The 20,036-nt window shown below is 41.1% G+C and overlaps 1 protein-coding gene across 1 annotated transcript in view; it reads right to left on the bottom strand.

Annotated features, from left to right (window-relative positions):
• LOC143450804 (calcineurin-binding protein cabin-1-like) overlaps window positions 1–20,036 on the bottom strand; it is a 30,643-nt gene that overhangs the window by 1,269 nt on the left and 9,338 nt on the right. Inside the window, exons 10-41 of the mRNA XM_076951510.1 lie at window positions 18,213–18,602; window positions 18,000–18,069; window positions 17,862–17,925; window positions 17,667–17,793; window positions 17,126–17,265; window positions 16,881–16,987; window positions 16,576–16,661; window positions 16,266–16,490; window positions 15,948–16,098; window positions 15,464–15,713; window positions 15,301–15,400; window positions 15,045–15,213; window positions 14,608–14,708; window positions 14,479–14,548; window positions 14,121–14,237; window positions 13,704–13,860; window positions 13,180–13,388; window positions 13,011–13,101; window positions 12,698–12,837; window positions 12,438–12,540; window positions 12,179–12,315; window positions 11,783–11,931; window positions 11,605–11,690; window positions 11,380–11,491; window positions 11,168–11,311; window positions 10,908–11,089; window positions 10,602–10,750; window positions 10,198–10,326; window positions 5,834–5,967; window positions 5,656–5,690; window positions 832–1,029; window positions 337–663 (exon numbers count right to left, since the gene is read on the bottom strand). Coding sequence (XP_076807625.1) covers window positions 337–663; window positions 832–1,029; window positions 5,656–5,690; window positions 5,834–5,967; window positions 10,198–10,326; window positions 10,602–10,750; window positions 10,908–11,089; window positions 11,168–11,311; window positions 11,380–11,491; window positions 11,605–11,690; window positions 11,783–11,931; window positions 12,179–12,315; window positions 12,438–12,540; window positions 12,698–12,837; window positions 13,011–13,101; window positions 13,180–13,388; window positions 13,704–13,860; window positions 14,121–14,237; window positions 14,479–14,548; window positions 14,608–14,708; window positions 15,045–15,213; window positions 15,301–15,400; window positions 15,464–15,713; window positions 15,948–16,098; window positions 16,266–16,490; window positions 16,576–16,661; window positions 16,881–16,987; window positions 17,126–17,265; window positions 17,667–17,793; window positions 17,862–17,925; window positions 18,000–18,069; window positions 18,213–18,602 — 4,649 coding nt within the window. The remainder of the gene's footprint in view (window positions 1–336; window positions 664–831; window positions 1,030–5,655; window positions 5,691–5,833; window positions 5,968–10,197; window positions 10,327–10,601; window positions 10,751–10,907; window positions 11,090–11,167; window positions 11,312–11,379; window positions 11,492–11,604; window positions 11,691–11,782; window positions 11,932–12,178; window positions 12,316–12,437; window positions 12,541–12,697; window positions 12,838–13,010; window positions 13,102–13,179; window positions 13,389–13,703; window positions 13,861–14,120; window positions 14,238–14,478; window positions 14,549–14,607; window positions 14,709–15,044; window positions 15,214–15,300; window positions 15,401–15,463; window positions 15,714–15,947; window positions 16,099–16,265; window positions 16,491–16,575; window positions 16,662–16,880; window positions 16,988–17,125; window positions 17,266–17,666; window positions 17,794–17,861; window positions 17,926–17,999; window positions 18,070–18,212; window positions 18,603–20,036) is intronic.

Consider the following 20,036-nt stretch of genomic DNA (forward strand, 5'->3'; position numbering starts at 1 on the left):
ACGCTTGTGAACCTTTGTATTTGCTCGAAATCTCTTAAACCCTAATCATGGTAGCTGGACAGGACTCGGTTGAAAGTTAGAGATTTTAAAACAAAATTTTCGCATGAAAAGGCGAAAAAAACCAGCAGGGGGTTTATTCTTTCAATAATGAGAGCTGTCAAAACAGCTTCATCAAGGTACAACCTGATAAAACTTTCAACATTGGACAAAGCCAGGAGCACACCGGTGCTCTCCGGTGAAGATGCAACCCTACTAGAACTCTGGCACATTTGGGGTTCAAGTACAAGTGGCAGCCAAGCACTGCATCAGATTTATAAATCGTCAACTTCTTCTCACCTTGCCCGATGTTGCTTTCTCGGCAACTGATGACGTGGATACTTCGGATTCGTTCGTCTTCTTTCCGACGCAATTTTTCGACGAATCGGGTTTCGCAACGTCATCGATGCGTAAGCCCTTCACTTCGTCTGCAGTTGAATGAGCGCCATCTAACGAGGAATTTGAAACCGGCCTGAAACCGCTGCCGGAAGGAAGCTTGGTGGTTGACGTCACCTTCGTTGTAGATGATGCAGCGGTCGCTTTCTTACACAACGCTTGCTGTTGACAGAATCGAAGAGCTTCATCCAGAAGTGATTGACAGTTTGGCGATGACGGCTTGTTGCTTCTCTGCGGGATTTATTTCAAAATTATTTCAAAATTATTTGACTCGCCGTTAGAAGTCGCCAGATAGAGACCTTAATCAAACCGTCATTACGTTGAAAACGCTATTGCAGTAACTAGTGACAGTCTACCGCACCTTGACGTTACTTAAAATACCATACAACGCATTCTCACCGCGACAAGACACGTGTACTTGTGGAATGCGTCCGCTAGTAGTCGCTGTTGAGTGGCATCGTCTGGGTCAGCTTCATTATCAAGCATGGTGGTGGAGTCAGGATGTTTGTGGCTGTCCTGGTACACTTTATAGGCGTCCATCAACCGGTTTAGGCATTCCTCAGTGCTGGAGTTCATTTTAATACTCTTATATGCGTCCTAACAACATGTTACAATCAGTTAAAGAGCCATTAAAACATTACAATAACAAAAAGGAGTTCAATCCATCAACCATTCAATCAATCAATCAAGCCAAACTAATGTTTCTTGGCCACGATTCTTGAAAGTAAAAGTAATTTAGCTCAACGCGACTTTCAGCCGAAGCCGTAACACCCTTTCCGGGAAATCCTGCGGTAACAAAATTAACGGAAACATAAAAATTCACCACACACAGAGTTCTGCTGGGGGCAAAGTAAGCTGGTAGGAAGTCTCACGTGAGAGTTGTACGCGGTGAGTGGCGACATCCCCTAATTTGTGCAGAAACCACTTCACAGAAGCGGCGTGGGACTATCCACAGTGTGTGGCTCCGATGTAACATTTTCAACAACCGACCATTCTTAACCACCGTCTCATTGTTGCGATGGTGGGTAAATGATGGGGATGAACGGGGGTATGGGGTTAACACAACCTGCCATCGGCAGAAGGTTCCAGCAAACGCGTAATTATGAAACGCGCTGGAAGCGATTGGAAATGTGGCATTTCCGAGCAAACTATTCAGTCACGACTTCAATGTACTGCCAAGAAATGCACAAAACTGTATCGACGCCAACAATTTCTACTGAAACATCAAACAAGAACAACCCGCACAATGAATATGGTTGCTCATGTTCTTGTCATTCAAAAAATAAGATATCACCGGAGGTGAAAACAAATGGAATGTGGCGCAGGCTTACAGCAGTTTGCACTGTTTATTTGTCCACACCGCGGCAATGGCGAAAAAGATAACAATTGTTTGAGCAAATTAAGTCAAGCACAGAGAAAATTACTCCCAATGATGGAACTATTTAAGTCGTCGTTAACTAATCCAGGCGATGATATTATTCTGCTATTGCTATAAAAACGAGTACTCATAAAATTTTGACAAAATTTCTATCAAGCGTTCAACATCATTCAAGTATCATCAGCGCAATACACAAGCAACGTGCTGCCAACCTGGCTATATGCACCCACGTGACAATCGAATGGTTACAACTGTCATAAAATTTCCGGTTTCCTGCGCCAGGGGGGAGGCAAATTGTATCAACGAACTCGTTGTAATAACGCTGACAGCCCACGCTGAAGGAAACAAGCAGACAAGATAATGGTCTCACTTCTGTTTTAAGCTTACTGGCTGCAGTAACTACAATGCAAACTACGTGCGGCGCCCGGGAATTTACATACAGGCATCTCAGACTGCATTAACTGTCAGTATTTTAAAACATACGAAACTGGGAACCACAAATTTTGAAACAAAAAGTAAAAATGAAACGAAAACAAAGTTGCGAAACAACCTCGCAAATGTCTTTGGCCTGACATTGGACGAGGAAACCTCGACCAAAAGTCCCACCCGAGTCACATACGGTGAAGAGCTAATTATGGGATAAAATAGGGGGGAATATCGACACAGAGTAAAAATATAACAATTTTGTTCCGGAAAATACTGAAAGGCTTGAAATAAACGACCGAGTTAAATAGTCATTCAGCCGAACTTTAAAAAATTGCCTGAGACAGATGAGGACACATAAATCTTGTTCGTAATTCGACTCCACAAAAACCAAACTAGGGCTAAACCAGTTGCATTTAAACGCAGAATCCCCTAATACGCAGCTAAGAGCAATAACGAAAAAAGTCGTCCCCATACGTTTATGCTGTATTATGATGTAACAATTACAAGTTAGTATCTTTTAAGTGGGGACTGGAACGCGATAGGATTGTTGGAAAGATAACCTGAACTATACGCGCGATGACACGTCGAATTTCACACAACCCAGTGTTTGACAAACAAGTAAGGCATCGTGTAAAATTTACTAAGTGAATCACCATACCTATAATTAGACGTCGCGCAAGGCACGATTCATTCAACCCCACCCTAAAGATGTTGTCTATGAAACGCAAGATTCCATGAAAAACAGACCGTTAAATTGCGCACATCTATATAGGAAGGATGTTATAGTTTCTGAGCACGCAACCAGTTACATGGCTTTAAACAAGCTAACAGACTACCCAGGACTAGCAGGCGGGCCGTGTAGCTGGCTGGTCCTGTTGAATCACTTGTATAAGCATGAAAGCAAGTTATGCGATTATCCCATCACAATCATTCATCAGCGCATCGCTGTCAACAACGCGCTGTAGCACATCTGAGGTGAAATCTGGTTGGAAATACCCAGTCCAAATTAATGGATGTCACTAGCAACACAGCGCACACACATTCAGTGAGTTTAGAGCGTCACTAATTACACCGGATGTAGTATTTTTAGTTATTTCTGTTTCGGCAGTAGTTTAAGCGGTTGCCGTTTGTTGTAAAGATTAAGTGTAGATCTGCTGTTGGCTAACTACTACCTACATTCCACAGAAATGTGGAACGTAGCTGGCAAACAATATCGTCTGGTTACACATATACCTGAGTAACCCGGCACACTACAACATTTCACCTAAAATTCAACTTACTTTAGCCCTACGTGTAACAGAAAGTAGACTATCACGCCTATGGTATCACAAACGAATATGCAACGTCACAAACAAGTTAACAATACGACCGGCAGCACAAAAGAACAAAGCCAATTACATCATTGTGCTATGCAGCCCCAATATTTGAGCTACAATACCAGCACCTACCACTAAACTGCCTGTGTCAACAGTAACAACAACCTGAGGCACTTTGATTCGCTCCTGACATAGCGTTGTTGACTATAACACTGCCTTGTTATTTTGAATATACAGCTGGCAGCTTATCACAAGCTAATACAGATATACTGTCCATATTAGATTCCCATAAAGTAAATTTTTTCATGAACAAGCTCTCCTTTGCAAATCGATGTTCCAGCCAAATGCTCTAAATATACACAGACAGTGGAATGGGCCTGCTTAGGCTGCTAGCTGGAAGCAATAAACCAAATCTAATCTCACTAACGCTTTGGTTTTTCTGAGATCTTTCACACAAATACCTACCTTCTACCCCCCATGTCAAATCGTTCAATCACTCCGTTTAGCTTTTTCACATGCACCAGCAATGCGAACTGCGTGTGTGTGCGCACGATACATTCTACTTAAGTAGATTGGCTTCGACGGAAACAGTAATTCTATTTTTAGATGCCTCCGCGCAAAATATGACGAACGAAAAAGTCTTTTTAACACGCGCGCTACAACGGCCAGTTAAATCGAGCGAGCGTTAACAATTGCGATCCCTTTGTAACAATCAACCTAACTGGCACTGATAACCACGTCCCACAATTTGATAAGACGCTCATAAAGGAAAAGGGGTAAATAGCAGATAAGGTGTACAATGGGCCATGAAAGCAACGTAACTGCTTCTAATGTCGACATCAAATTCCTTATTTTTTCCACACATTATGCCCCCGACCTCATACCAGTTACCTCGCTTTCCAGATGTCGTCACGTAGCTATAGCAACAACAGCATGAAAATTGCTCATTCGCAAAATCTTCAACGGTCATTTACATATTCGTCACAAAGGCTGTTTATGTCGTCATTAAGCTTTGATGTTTTAAAACCGAGTTTGTTGTTGGCCGAGTTGAAGTAGTCAATATTGTCGGACATTTTTCTGCTTTAGATCTGTGTTGAAGCAACCAAACCACGTTTTAAAATAGATTTACTCAAATTCCTGAAACTGCGGTTGATTGTCTGAAACAATTTTTGCCAAGTGCAAAGATAGAAATCATATTGACACGACTACGGTTGTAGGAATTTAAAGTGTTTGCCTCGACAAGATGAAGGTATTAACAAAACCGGTGAGCGCACTTTTTAATGACCACCTCTGGGCAAGTTAAACAACATACAATAATAACTAAAATTTAACTCAACAACAACTAACTTAGAAGCTATTAATACAAATAATTCTGCTCCTTAGTTCCGATAAAAGTGAAATATTTTCTGATATTCGTGGTAATTGAGCCTATAAGGAGCTCGTGCGCACATGTCTAGTACTAAAGTGAAACGGCAAACACGCACAATAAGCACGTGTGGTAATTCTACCCAAGATATCAATTAACGAAGCTGCTAACACAATTTTGAGAAGGTCCAATCTGGTTTCCGGGTTTCAAAAAACCAACTACTCCCCGCACTTACATAAAACCCGGATGTAATTAGTGAAGGTTGCGTGATAGGTGGTAGGTGGGTTGAACCACGTTGAGTAGGTCTGCTACAGTGGGCAGAAAACGTGCGGAGGGTATCGTGCAAAATACGGTCAGTTTAAAAACAATCAAGAAACATTTCATGTAGCAAGCCAGCTAATACGCAAACTATTCTCAAAAGATGTCGCATAATCATGGGGCGCGCCGACGCAAGTTAATGCTCCAATTTAAAGAAGTTAAATGGTTAGGACTTCCTGTGCCAGCGCCAAAGCTGGTCGTGTGACTCAAATTTAAGAAATTTATTGATTTTTCAGAGAAAATACCAAAATCATCATCAACCATCAGGTTCAACCGAGGTCAGTGAGAAATTGCTACGTCATGGGAAAAATACGATTTCTGTGTTTAGCAAATCGCGTGACCATAGGCACTACGACATTCCAAAACGCACGATAAAGGTTAAATTAATTATCTACGTCATAAGCTATTGACTAACTTACCTCGGTATCTGTTAAACTTCTGATATTATCTACACCTGTAAAAATAATGAACATTGTTAGTCTAATTCCATACTTGGGTTGTGACACAAGTTTCCTTCAGTTAAACAGAGCGATGACGTCACTTTTCCACAAACTATGACGTCAGTCATTCGTACTAAGACAACAGGGGAGTACATACCGGTAAAACGGTCCAGATTAGGGCAGCTGGACTCGGATGTTCTCAAAGCTTTGATCTTCCTGTGAAGGACAGCTCTGCAGTAGACCAGCGATATCCTGGACAGACCTACCCTGTCAACCTCACGAAGATACTTCCTATGATGTAACAAAAGACCAATTTGTAAATGCTGTGTGTATATACTACGTCTGTAGCAGGGTGCTCGACTTCATAATAGTCGATTGTTTTCCTCACAATTGGCAATTGTACGCTCATAGAAGTAGTTAAAAGTGTGAAAAGCATGGTTAAGTGGACGCTAAAGGGAAAGCTGAAGAGATGTCTAGTTTTACAACTACTTCGCAAATTCTAACGAAAAATAAAACAAATGCTTTCTGAACTAATGGATTTTCTACAATACTGATCGAATAAATTCATCTGCACCCGTGTTATTAAACGGCAATGTGCATCGACATCTCATAAGTTATGTGGAAGGCAGGCAGCAATGCTGGTGCAACAGACAGTGTGCAATTAATTACTATCTGCTGAAGCGAAAAACCACAAAACCGTAAGTCCTGCTTCAATCTGAAATAATCTGTGGGTATAGAAGTCAGCGGATCAGCTCAATCCGTTGCAACGGGCGCTCTGAACAATTGTGGTTAAAGCTGAGTATTCGGAACACCAAGCTGCTGCTTCAACAATTTAACAACAACTTTTGCATTGTTCGGTCATAATATACCGGATTGTGAAGCCACACGTAAGTCACGACTTTCTACCTTAATTTATAGTTGGAATCAGGATGTGACGTAAAATCCACTCAACCGTCCACAATCATTAAGACAAAGCTTTATTACATAACAAAAGCTATTGTGTGTTAGCTGCATAGCATGCGCCTATTAGGGTTTAACGCATTCCTGTGCAGTAACCTGTGGAATTGTGACGTCATTTCAAGTAAATAGTAGGAATTTTTGCAAGATTTGGGCGGTGCATGTATAGCATGGCCGCAAACTCGTTAAAAGTTGACATTTGGATAAAAATTACTCAGTTCGACGTCTATATCGGCTCCGTACAAGCACTTTCTGCAAAATGGGCATGAAAAAATAACAATAAGGTGTTTTACGGTCCCACACGTTAACAATAGGACCAAACGTTAAAAACATACTGAGTACCATTCAAACGTCACAGATAATAACAGTGTGAACGAACAATCAGCACCAGACAAACCATTATTACATAACAAAGCAGTAGTTGTTGTGTTGAAGTATATGAGATTCTTATCAATAATCTGATAATCTAGTACGGACATGTTTCAAAATTAACAGCTTGAAAAACAGCAATTCACTGAAGCGCAAAACACGACTAGACGACGCAATAGATATTAGATAACCTCCGTAAAATAGACCATAACCTGTCTGCAGTAACTGTCGCATACAGCACAAACACTTGATGCATTGGTTTATAAGCGCAGATACAACTCAACTATGTCTGCAGCTAGCTATGCTAAACAGTAGAAGATCACTTCGCAAACCTGCTACCACCTAAGGCGCCAGCTACAGCAGCAACTGAGTGGTTACTGGTTAGCCGCACATACGTGGAGTCACCTTACAGAAGCACAAAGAGAGAGAACTTGCGGGTGAGAGAGAGACAAAGAAGAAAAGAGAGAGTAATAGCGAGCGAATAACAACAACAACAATACAAATTTCCACAGCAATATGATCAATAGCAGTTTTAACTGAGCACATGTTAAGAATTTCTCGCGCTATTCCCGCCCTCACAAACCGATCTTTATACATATTCTTTTCTAAAAAAACAATGGGTATCATTCCTGGAAAATATCTATATCGGCCGCTCACTCTACTGAAAAACTAAACTCCTATTGCCTACGTCACCAACAGCAGCCTGTCAGCCAATGAGCAGCAAGCAATAGCAGGGTGCTACGTTAGAAAACAGCAGGTTGCAGCACCCGCTCTTCTGTTTACGTCCCGGTCTCGAAATAGCAGCGAAGCGGCGGAGATAGAAATTAATGAGCCTGGTCCATATTAGACGTCACAGCAACCTTTTATGAATTATTGACTGTCCGACTCCACACCGCGGCTCAGTTCCTCAATTAACAACATGGGAAAGGTTTAATGGGATTACGACAGGAGTCAAACCATGTTGGAATTAACAATCTCTTTCAGAAATGCTGCGCGCATAAACCAACGAGTTTAGAGCCTCCCAGCAAGCAATAAATATGCTATAATAAAATAATCGATTTTAGCTGATCTATTCCAACGAACCAATCCGTCAGCATTTTTCGCAGAATTAACCGACCAGTTTACTCGCTAACTGAGTCCAATTTAAAGAAATGTTCAATTGTTCGGCGACATCTGTCACAGTCGTACCGCCGTGGGCAGCAGCCAGCTCCGTTATATTTAGACTTTAAAAGTCACGAAACGAATAGATCTGGTTCCACTGCGCATCCGCGTTCCGCATCACTGAGCACCAGGCTACAACGTGCTTCAAGCATTTCAAGGAATGTGGAAGAAGTTTAAAACAAACGTTCAAGCGATAAACGAACACAAATTATCGTGAAAATTTGGAACCATGTAACATTGTTAACATTGTTACGCGATCGATGATTACGTCATAGACAAGTTTAAGCGAAAACAAAATAAGCTCTCAGTATTATATCCATGAGAGAAATTATGCCCCAACAGTTGGACAACATTTTGACGTCATAAAGAGATCGCGAAGCCGCCAATCATTGTGCAAATAAGATCGATCGACGTCAGCGTCTATGTGACATCACAATGGCGCAAGTAAGTGAACAGATATAGAAATCGAAAATAAATGTCGGCATTTTGGGATTTAAAATTAGAATCCCTAAAATATGAGAAAACAGAGACATTTACCGCAAGTAGGCGTGACAATTTTTTGTTTAAAAGCGACTTGGACACGTCACAAAAGTTATATCGCGCTATTGGAACGAAAATAACCAAAAACTGGCAGAAAATTCTCACGAACGCCATCGAATTGAGACGAATTGTGAAGATATTTAAAGATTGACCAAAGCATTATAACAAGTTTGCTGCCAGGAATCTCTAATTGAAATCAATGAAAGCTTCTGGCACGACAAATTGAGGATTAAATTGCAACCATAAACAGTCGCAGTTCAATTCTTAATCAAGCCGCTTCAAGCTTGTTACGAGGCGTCCAACTATGATTTAAGAGAAAACTTCACTTGAAGTTACAAAAGAGTTTCTTGGAAATAGCACGCAAGCATGCTTCCTGCATATAATAACAACCACAATGTGCTTTGATTGGAGATTTTCCATAAATAGCGCATTCTTCCAAGGACGCCCTTGCAAACCAAAGGCAATTGTAAGAAATTGACGGATGACGTAATAATACGAGATGATTGTTACGCAGTTGCAGGTAGCAGTGACATATGGGGCCCTAATCTTAATCGCAACGACGAAATCGTACCTACCACGTGACACCGATTGTAAATACACAATTACCAAACAATCACATTATCCAGAAATACATTTTACGACGCTATCTTAAGGGTAGTGCGGCTATTTCGCTGGAAATACATTTAATGGTTATGGAAAGATGAACTTCTCTATCCCGTCCGAGTGTTTATAACCTTGATCTTTCAAATCATTTATTAGAAGAAAGTCAAGGCAGTACCGGATAATGTCAATGCAGACGTCATAAAGGGCCAATTTTTAATAATATTCCATTGTTTCTTACTCTGCTTGCTTTTTATTAGATTTCGTGGCGTCAAGAAGTAATAAAGCCACAGACTGACAATTGACGCGGGAGCATAAATTGACCATCAGCGTTAAACGATTTCAAACCACGGAATGAAGAAAATCTCCGGCGCTTATGTCATGGAAAAATACCAACAAGTCCTTTTAAAAATACGACTTCAACAAAAATATAAGTTTGCTTGTCTGGACACTTTTCCTGAACAAAGAGCGATTGCAACCATGGACGTGCAGCACCGGACCGAGCTTATATAATGTACCAGGTCCGGTCAAATAGTCCGGGTCTGGGCGGATATTCACGATAAACAACATTTCATGACTTTCCATGCGACCTCGTTTACGTGAAGAAAAAGTTATAAAAATTGGATCGTTTTCAAAATGATTATAAACCGCAACAGTATTATGAGTAGGGCAATTACTTTTCGACCCAAAAAACGAAAAATGTTGACCTAAAAAGTGAAATTTTTGACAAATTATAATCTAAAAAACTATTTCTTGACAAATTGCCCGTTACCGGTACACTATTAGGCTAGGCCTAGCGCAATTGTAGAAAATTTTGACCAAAACATAAATTTTGACTTTTTTTGACAAGTCGAAAAATAATTGCCCTAATTATCAGTATATCGAGCTACTTACTTGCCATATTCTGGAATTCGATTCAACAAATTATGTATGTGTAACAATGCCTCATTGTGACGTAGTTTACGCAAAACCTCAATCAACAGCGACACACAGCGGTAGAGATGAGCAGCAAAGCTTCCAGGCCTGAAAAAAATGATGTTTTAGAGTTTAAGCAAAAATAACCTTCGTCCTCAATATACAGCCTCACAAACACGTGATCTGTATGTTGCTTCGTGATCGAGTTTCCCGATGTTTAAGTAAATTACAAAGCTAGGAGGGGCGAGTTTTAAAAATAAAGCCAGGAAACGTAAAACTAAACTCAAGAATTTATCCCGCCTCGATTTAACCCAACGGAGGGGCAAGGGGCATTTTGTTAACCGAACCAAACCCGGGTTCATGAGAGGAAAGATCTAAGCGACCTGTCAATGTCGTCCACAGGGATCCTCCAAACTCCGTTGAAGAGGTTCGTCTTGTTCCGGTCCGACAGCAAGCCCGGTGCCGGCATGTGACGTAACTGTTGCCACGGAGACGACGAACCGTAAAGCAAATCACGTGACCACACCAGATGCTGCAAAGGGAATCGATATTTTGAGAAAAATCGCGTGGAAAAGATTGGAGCGGTAAAGAAATGAAATCTATAACCGACCTATTCAAACTAAGCGAAGCAGCAACACAAATTTTTCCATAGCACTTAAGACAAAAATTCAGCAAGACAGTTAAGATACCTCCCTTCCTTCGTGGTGCGCGTACAGATGGGCCAGCCAGTAGATTGCCTTGTAGTGTTGCGGGAACCTTCTCACGCACACGCGCAATGCGTTCTCACAACCTTCTATTATCGCCTCACAATTCGCTTTATGACGTTCTTCCGCACTTTTTCGCAACGATTCGCTCAAAAGTGTGACGTCACCTACCACGCAAATCGTTTAAGTTTTCCAAAGTAAGAATTTGAAAGAATGCTTAAATTTTGGCAATCTGGTTAACTTACCTTGCTTGTTGCTAGGAGAAGTTTGAATTGCAGACTGGTTGCCAGGAACACTCAAGTTTGACTGCTCTCTAGAGTCCGATGCTACCACTGATGGTTCGCCGCTAGCTGGCATTGGTGAGTGTGCCGAGGATTGAGTGTCTTCATCTAAAGTGAAGAATACTCAAGTGTATGCTCAAAAGTCATTGTGATGTCATAAAAGGTGTTCTACAAACCTGTCTTCGACTCTTCAATGTTGAGAGCTTGCATGATATTGTCCGGTAATAATGAACCCATTGTGAGGTCGCTTGATTGTGACGTCACAGCCAACTTAGAAGATTGTCCGATCTGAGTGAAAATGGAGGGAAACATCATTGAGACAAAAATAGACTCAAACAAAACTATTTTCCACTCACTAAGAATGTTGCGATCTCAAGTAAAGTCCCTATCGAATTTAATACCTTTTCCGGGTCGTGTGACGTCACAATACTTGGCTTCAATTCGCGTCGAAGTGCGAAAGGCGAGTTGGACATTTCTTCAACTAAATCTGGAAAGAAAACTTGCAAGTGAACTTCATAGCTCTAGACTACGCGTCATACGTACACGCAACTATGTTGTTGGGAAGGTCATGCAGACAACCTTTGCTATATGCCACGTCATCAGAGGATGCGTCAGGATGACGTAATATGTACTTCATGATGGACGTATGAATGCGAAAGTGGATCTCTAGCGCCTCTATCGAGAGTTCATTGACACTTCCATATTTGGCTTGGATCTTCTTCGGGTATCTGTCAAGGAAAAAATAATTTCAAGTGTCATGGGCTGGATTCGAACCCGCAACCTTCGACTTATGACCTATGCTTTACGTCATCATATTTGTTACGTCCCTACAAGTTAGTTCACCTTCCAATGGGATTCGCTTGAAGACTTTGCGTAATAAAATCGGTGGCGACATAAATGTCTAATTAAGCGAGTTGTAGCAACGATTTTCTAAATAATTAAATCACACAAACAATGAACATTGTTATTTCATACTTGGCGTGTCTCAAGTGAAGTTGTTGGGCGGCAGTTTGATAAAATCTCAGATAAACCTGGATCGGTTTTCCCTCTTTTTCCGCTATCTTGCCCAGCATATAGTTGAGGAACCATTCTTCCTCTAACACCTCTTCTCCCTTATTTGAAAACAATTGTCAACCAAAGCCTTTATGACATAACAAACAAAATGACAATAGACGCCAACGCCAAGTTGCGACAACTGCTTTCGGCGTTGTACGTCACAATGACTGTTTAATACCTCACATTCAAGAACACGTTCGAATCCCATCCGGGATATTTTCAGCATTTCTTGACGTTTCTTGTCGTCCTCGACCGAGAAAATTCTTCTCCGCTTCTGTTTCCTGCCACCAACATCGAGTTTTGATTAAAAATTTTGCGAAATCGGACAAATTATTTTCGAAATTTCATAAATCGTTGTCCTTGCGTTGTGTGGAACAGACAATCACAAAGATAAAAATAAAAATGGCAACACTGGTTCATGAAGAGAATGTGACTTGCCTCGAGTACATGGAATGCATCCAGTAGGCGAGGGAGGCGTATTCTATCCACAACTTCTCGCTGTTGGTCGACAAACTCAAAGCTCTCTTGAAGCAAGCCATCGCCGCCACTCCCCTTCTCTCGGTGCCACTCTCCTTCATCTGCGAGACACAAAGAACATAACCTTAGACGGCGCGGGTTCAAGTCTCACTGGAGGCAGTCACTAAAAAACCGCCACAGACAATTGACAATGACAGAGCTTGATTGCTAGCAGCGAGTCAGTCTTTAGCAGTTTCCTGTGTTAAATGTCACCGGCACCAAGCTACGTCATCACCTTATGCTGAGGTTTCTTCGATTCACACAACCGTAGTCGCTCGTCGGTCTGACTTGACCTTGACAGAGCCAAACCGGCCCAGGAATCGAACCTGAAACACGAACAACCCCATTACAATCAACGATGATGATGTCATTAGAAGCATCGTGACGTCATACAACCTAGTTACCTGTCAGGATTTATTCTGATATCGTGCAGGTAGTATTTGACCCCCTTGTTCATTTCGTTATTTTTGAAGTAATAATCTGCCAACAGGTAATACGCGTTGCCCAGGAAATGCAAGTCGCGACTTTCTGGCGATGGCTGCAACGTCATGCTTACGTCACAACCGCCTTCTATGTAAGCGTTGACGTCAGCTTCAGAGTTTGGTATCAAAAGCTGAAAAGTTTCGATGAGTTTTTATTCGACAATAAGAATTATTATCAACAAACAATTCGTGTTTGACGCAAATTGACAAATGAGAAGGTTTTATGAACGAAGCTACTTCCTCACAGCATTGCATTGCGCTGATAGGGAGTTATAGAGATGAGAAATGTGGCTCGAACAAAAGAATTTAGTTTTAAATGAACGCGCTTACATTTGGGGCAGACGTGTAACCAGTTAAGAAAAATATTCGACCACTTAAAAGTTTACAGTCAATGAAGAAAATTGGTGAAAACATTCAAAGTTTGCGCTGAAGTGAGCTCCACGTACCTGCACGTTGTTGGGAGTTAGTTGCACGATCCGCAGCAGAAGTTGAGTGAGTTCAAGGGATACTGTGCTCGCCTTGAAGCTGTCAAACTCCGGCAACACCTCGGGTTGAAAATATTTGATCAAAGCAACACCGTCCGCCCAAGTCAAAGGTAATTGTCTGTGATGTCATAGAGAGTATAGGGATAAAACAGACGCAAAGTCAGCGGTAATGAAAAGAGTTATGATATGATGTCTATGGCGTGCTTAAAATTCGGGAATTTGACAAACAAGACCTTGAAGAAAAATATAACATGCGGGAAAACACATGAAATAAAGATAAATACATGAACATATGCTGTAACAAAGAATGAGCAAATGGTATGAGAGTGGAAAAGCACAATTAAGTCTAGTGAAAAGCATAGCCAAGTAGATACTGACTTCACACCGTGATCTTGTATCTTCTTCATCTTATTCTTGACAGGGAATCCGAACATACAAGCGAAGCATTGCTCCTGGAAGATCTTCAATTCCTCTTTAACACCAGGAGCTTCAACCCTGGTAAATTATATTCAGATTTTTAATTCAGAAGAAATGACAATTACAAACTGCAAAACGTTCGAAATGAAATTTAACTCCGTCAACACAAAACACTCAACAAACCGACGATGTGACCTGAAGTATTACGTTTGTATATCGCTCTTATCAGCGATCGTATTATGGAATCATCATTTCGTTGCGGAAAATATTCAGACAAGAATCAAACATTCAACTTTTTCAACAAAAAAAATCAGCAAACCGAGGAAATCTTTCTTTGACTTCGGACACGGAGAACCTCAGTAGTGCACCACCCAGCGAACAGCACAAACCTGCGTAAAAGTGACGCATTACTATCTATGACGTCGTACGTACATAACAGATATCTCACCTCTCTCCCCCATCCACTCGTGGGCGGTATGGAGCATGTGGAAGGAATCCGGTAAACCGGAGGTCAAAAGGTCAAGTTGGCGTTCTTCGTATTTAAGGATTCTGTCAGAAAATAATTTAGGTCATGGCCATCGACCAATCGATAAAACTACGAAGTCAACAACACATCCATCGTGTCAAGCAGAGCGGAATATCGTGACAATGCAGCCCGTGGTCCGAGTAAACTTTTCACCGAGGCAAATACGTCAAGTAATTCCGCGGTTAAGCGCGTTGTTAAATGTAGATTTGCACTAGAATGTTTCGAGCTAGAATTTCGGGAAATTTATAGAAGCAAACCTCATATGCGTCAATGTAGCTACGGCGTGGCACTACACACTGAGCAAGGCTGTGAATAAACATATCACGCTCATGCTGTCGGACGCAGATGTTACTACTCACTTGTATAATATTATCCACACAAGCGGCGTATCGGAGAAGCTATAGCCTTCGTCGAGACGGCTGAATACGTAATGCATGACGTCACACATGCGTTGCGTCATCAGCGTCCTTTCGTCATCAGTCAGGTCAGCCAATGACTCCGATTTGGCGTTCAAGGTCTTCTCCAAGACTAGAAACACAACAAAAACTTCGTCACTTCTACGTAATCAAAAAACTGGTGATGTCAATGTTAGTGACGTCATGTAAGGGTAAGCACTTTGTAATAGGACGTGTAATGTAGCATTCCATTGCTTCAATGCGTCATATCCTGGTTTCGTTTTGGGAGAAACTTCGTTTTCAGGAACTTTCTTCTTCACCTGCAAGCAGACTCGATTGAATTATGATGTCATAGATATTCTTAATAATGACGTCACAATCACCTTATTGCGTGCAGCGTCCATCGTACTGGCGATAACTTCTTGCAGTAAATAGCACGATGACGTGACAACGCCGCTGTGATCACGAAGCTGCTGGTACGAGACTAGTAGCTGACGTATTTGCCTGGGACGATTGTGATTGGTCGAGGGGATGCGAATTGTCGTCTTCTGAATGGTCGGTTGGAGAAGTAGGATGACCTGTTTGTAAGATTCCTGCTCAAAGCATTTGTTCGTGTCTACCAGCACTTGCGCTCTGGAAACAAAATGGACTCGCAAATAACTTCATTTTAGTAGTTTGAAGGGCACAGATCACTACGAAATCACATAACATAGTGAAATAATTCGTGCGTGACGCCTTTGTCGCAACACAACGACAAGTCAAGACAAAGTCGACACTTCCTAGTTACCACGTGGTTGAGCAATCTGCCTTCAAACCGCACAGCTTAGACGTAAACACTTATCAGATTAAAACCAAGCTGAAACCAACCTCTCAAGCGATTTAATTCTCTCGTTGATCGCAGCCAATGATATGGCTGAGTGGGATCGGTGATTGGGGAGGTTTATGACGTAAAAATCAGCAGGTTCTATGACGTAGGGTTCATCAGACAATGGGTTAGTTCGAACTTGGTTTAAGACATCTAAAAGTTACGTAAGTTATGAACATACTTGAACGCAATTCTAATCACCTCAGTAAGGTTAGTTTAAGAAGTCTATATAATAGTGACGTCAATCGAGGTGGATTGGACGCAACAAATTCCAAGTAAGACAAAGGGTCGGTAAGTATATCGCAAGTGACGTCACGTGCCTCTGCACAGCTCAACATCGAAAAGTGTGGCCTGAGTCTGGTCCAGACTGTTTCGATACTTTGACCTCGCCCATAGAAATCTCACTGCAAAACTCTTCCAGTCTCGGTTTAGGGACGCGTCACTTCGGCTTTGACCTCCAAGATGTTTTATTCTAAATATATTTTCATCGCTGGCGGCAGCAGAGAGATACTCCAGGTGACTCTCAAGCTCGTTGTGGCCACATTCTGGAAACACCGCGCAGTAATTTGATTATAAATTGTTGAGATGGCAAATTTTATAGGTTATGCAGAAATCAGCGAATACTCTCACCGTCCCTCAACTGCTTTGACCTGCAGTTGCAATCGATCTGGCATTCTACGCAACAGAGAAGCGTGAAAAGATCGACCCTGAATGACCTGCAAAAATTTCAAATTTTTTTTTAATTTTAGTTTTTATTTTGAGTTCAATTTTATGTTTAACGCACAAAACTTTAAATATCTTGAGAGAAATAACAAGAGATAGGTGAAGGCATTAAGGTAGGTAATTAAGGTAAGGTAGGTACAACCAGGCCCCGAACACAAAGAATTAAATATGTTAATTCACAAATATATAATGTCGATGAAAAGTCGGCTTACTCGTTGTTCGTGACGTCATCAAGACAGGGCAGAATAATGTGAGGTTGGCTTCGCGTGAAAACTTTCAACAAGACCTCACTGGTCCCCTCCCGCCACTTGAGGTCAGTCTGGAGCAAATACAAGTGTTAAATCGTGATTTTTTTATCGCAAAATATTCCGTGAGTTTCTCATCGAAGTCAGCTCATTCCAGTAAAATCAAAATCTACAAACAGAAAGAATTTTGAGCCGATTAAAAATGAATTTACCTTGAGTGCCAAAAGTCGACAAAAACGTTTCATCAAATTGATCAGAAGATTTCCGTCTTCTGCTTCGATAAACGACATGACGTCATCGCTTTCGTCAGCGTAAAACTTCCCGTCACTCGTGATGTTTTCTTGCTTTGATTCTGCGAAATCGTCAGACATTGAACGAAATTGTTGAAGCTAAGTTGGTCAAGTTAGTGACAGAAAGACCCAAAACCAGCCATTAAACGTCAAACTCTTGCACTCAACTACCACCCACTTGTACCCAAAGGGGTGAGCGAGTAGTTTGGCAACTTGTGACGAGTTTATTGTAGCTGATTTGACCTCACTTTTCAACATCGGAATAGGCCAGATTTCATAATTACAAGTCTGACTGAAAATTGTCGCCAAATTCTTCAATTTTATTCAATACAAACTCTCAACTTTAAACAAACTAACCAAAAAGTGTCGGAATCATTGACAAATTTTCAAATTTGACGACCTTTGACCGCGTCAGTCAAACAAACAAGACACGATCGACAGGATCACCATGGCAACTCCTCACCTGTCGTCTGCGTCTTCTCCTCTCCGGCATCCAGGTTCGGAACTCTTTGAAGATGCTCCGGAAGAATCTGGATGATCTTCTCCTTGTAGCTGGTCGTCGTCGGATCCGGAGTGCGCGGATGCGGCGTCTGAAAGAGATTCTAGAATGAACGCTGATTTGTCGGATTTGCGCATCAAATCAAGCATTATGACGTACCTGTTCGTTTTTCTTCTTTGTCCAAGTCTTCACTCGGCTTGAACGTCTCTTCATGTTTTCGTCACTAACCATGTTTGAAACAGTGTGAAAAGAATCGACCAATCATGTTAGCGATAGGATTACAACTAGAAGACTCACATGATGCTGTCAAATAAGAACTTTCTCTTCTTTGCTTTCTTCGACTTCTCTTGTTCAAACGAGCTCAGCTCTGCGGGTTCAAAACATCAAGAATTTAAAACGGCCGCGCAGAATAATAATTCTCTTCTACAGCGCGTCAAGCCTTGCTTTTGCAAATACTGCTTTGTAAGTCAACCATATTACGTCACAAAACGTTTCGTCATCGTTACGTACCTTCCTTGAATTCAATGTCGTCATCAGGGACGAGTGGAGCGCATTCGCTTTCAACGTTATCCAGCATTTCCCGCATTAAGTCGCCTATTATTACGCCGTCATTAATGACGTCACTGGTCACTGTTGTTGCTTTGTGTTCGTCAAGGATACTCGACACCACGCAATGTTTGATGTCGTCATCAAACGTCGAGCAAACGGCATGCAAAATGCTTTCCATGACGTCATGAATTGCGTCACAGTCTTGCAGAAGGTTGTCTACAACGCCACGAACGATGTCAGCATCACGATTCAGTGTGACTTCTACAGTTGCAGATATTACGTCATCAGCAACGACATCACGGACTTTCACATCAAACCCAGATCGACTTGGACTTGACACTTCCTGGGCATCTGCCAAGATTAGATGAAAATATTAGAATGTAAAAGAATGCCATGGGTTGATGCCACTTTCTCACATCTTGGATAAAACTAAAATAGAAGCTCAAAATTAAAATTAGAGAGACCAAGGTAAAATATAACCTTGGATGAAAGGCGATGTATATACCTAAAGGCCAACCTAAACTACAAATCTTCCACCAGACTAAACAATTTCCGTTTTGATAAAGCGCATTGCGCCTCAAGATGGAACTCTGTTTCTTTAATGCCCTCCCTCAGTGTATTTATGCACGTCGCATGCTGAGATTTGACACTGAGTTTTGTTGAGCTTGAGTTGTTCCAAAAAATAATGTTTAAAACACGATCGCAAAAGCAAAATCGTTAGGAAAACGACTTTCATTGAAAGATGCTCTGTTATAGTAATTTGAAGGAGCATGCTTGCAATCCATAGATGAATTATTATTAATCAGTATGCTTTGCCATTTTGCTTTAAAATTTAAGCTTCTCATTATTCACACTGATAATGACAATATCAATATATGCTCATATCTATTATAACTGCTCTTGTAATGTGTATGCGATTAAAGAACCACTTGAAAAGTTTTTAGAAGTAGTTGTTTCTGGACTGGATCAGATGTTTGTTCTGTGCAAGAGGATTTGGTAATGTAGATTGTCAAAACAGATTTAGACAAACAAACAACAGAGATAAACTCAACTTAATATGTGCGCAAACTATCCGCGGAAGTACACGTGACATAATTTTACTGATTGTATTCTTAGTATTTGGACTGCATAGCGGCAAAAAAATTAACAAAGTTGGCCGGTTGTGTCACTTTTATGCGTCTTGCTTCAACAGTCACACATCATTACATACTTCAAATTCATAAAGGAAAGGGCCAAATAAATCTTTGGATAAAACGCAATCAATTTAACGGTTCTTCAGTTTGGTGCAACCACCAGCAGTGAAGACATTTCATTGTTGAATGTCAACAGGGGTCTTGAAAGAGAAGATTTCTGATGACTAGATCAGTTCAAACCAATCAGAAACAAATGGAAATGTCTGAAGAGCAGCAAAATTTTGACTATGATCATATTTTCTCATTCTAAAACGATTTCGTGCATGGACTGTAAGAACTTATTTCATATTATTCAAAAGAACAGCTTCACAAAATTTGTTTTTTACAACCTAACAGACAGAAGAAGATATTTCTTGAGACAACATATCAAAGCTCACGACACACAAGGTGTAAAAAAAACCTATGAAGCTCTTGTTAAACGGGTGAAGCACAACAGAGCATGGACTCACATATAGACAAGTATCGATGCCAGCATTAATGAAGGGCTGCATTCTCCGCCCTGGGATTTAAATTTTTCCTAATGATAATAATTAACCAATGGCTTTTCATCACAACCTATTGTCTTTTTGTTATTGTCATCTCGTATTTTTTT

The sequence above is a fragment of the Clavelina lepadiformis genome, chromosome 3, assembly GCF_947623445.1.
Source record: "Clavelina lepadiformis chromosome 3, kaClaLepa1.1, whole genome shotgun sequence".
NCBI lineage: Eukaryota > Metazoa > Chordata > Ascidiacea > Aplousobranchia > Clavelinidae > Clavelina > Clavelina lepadiformis.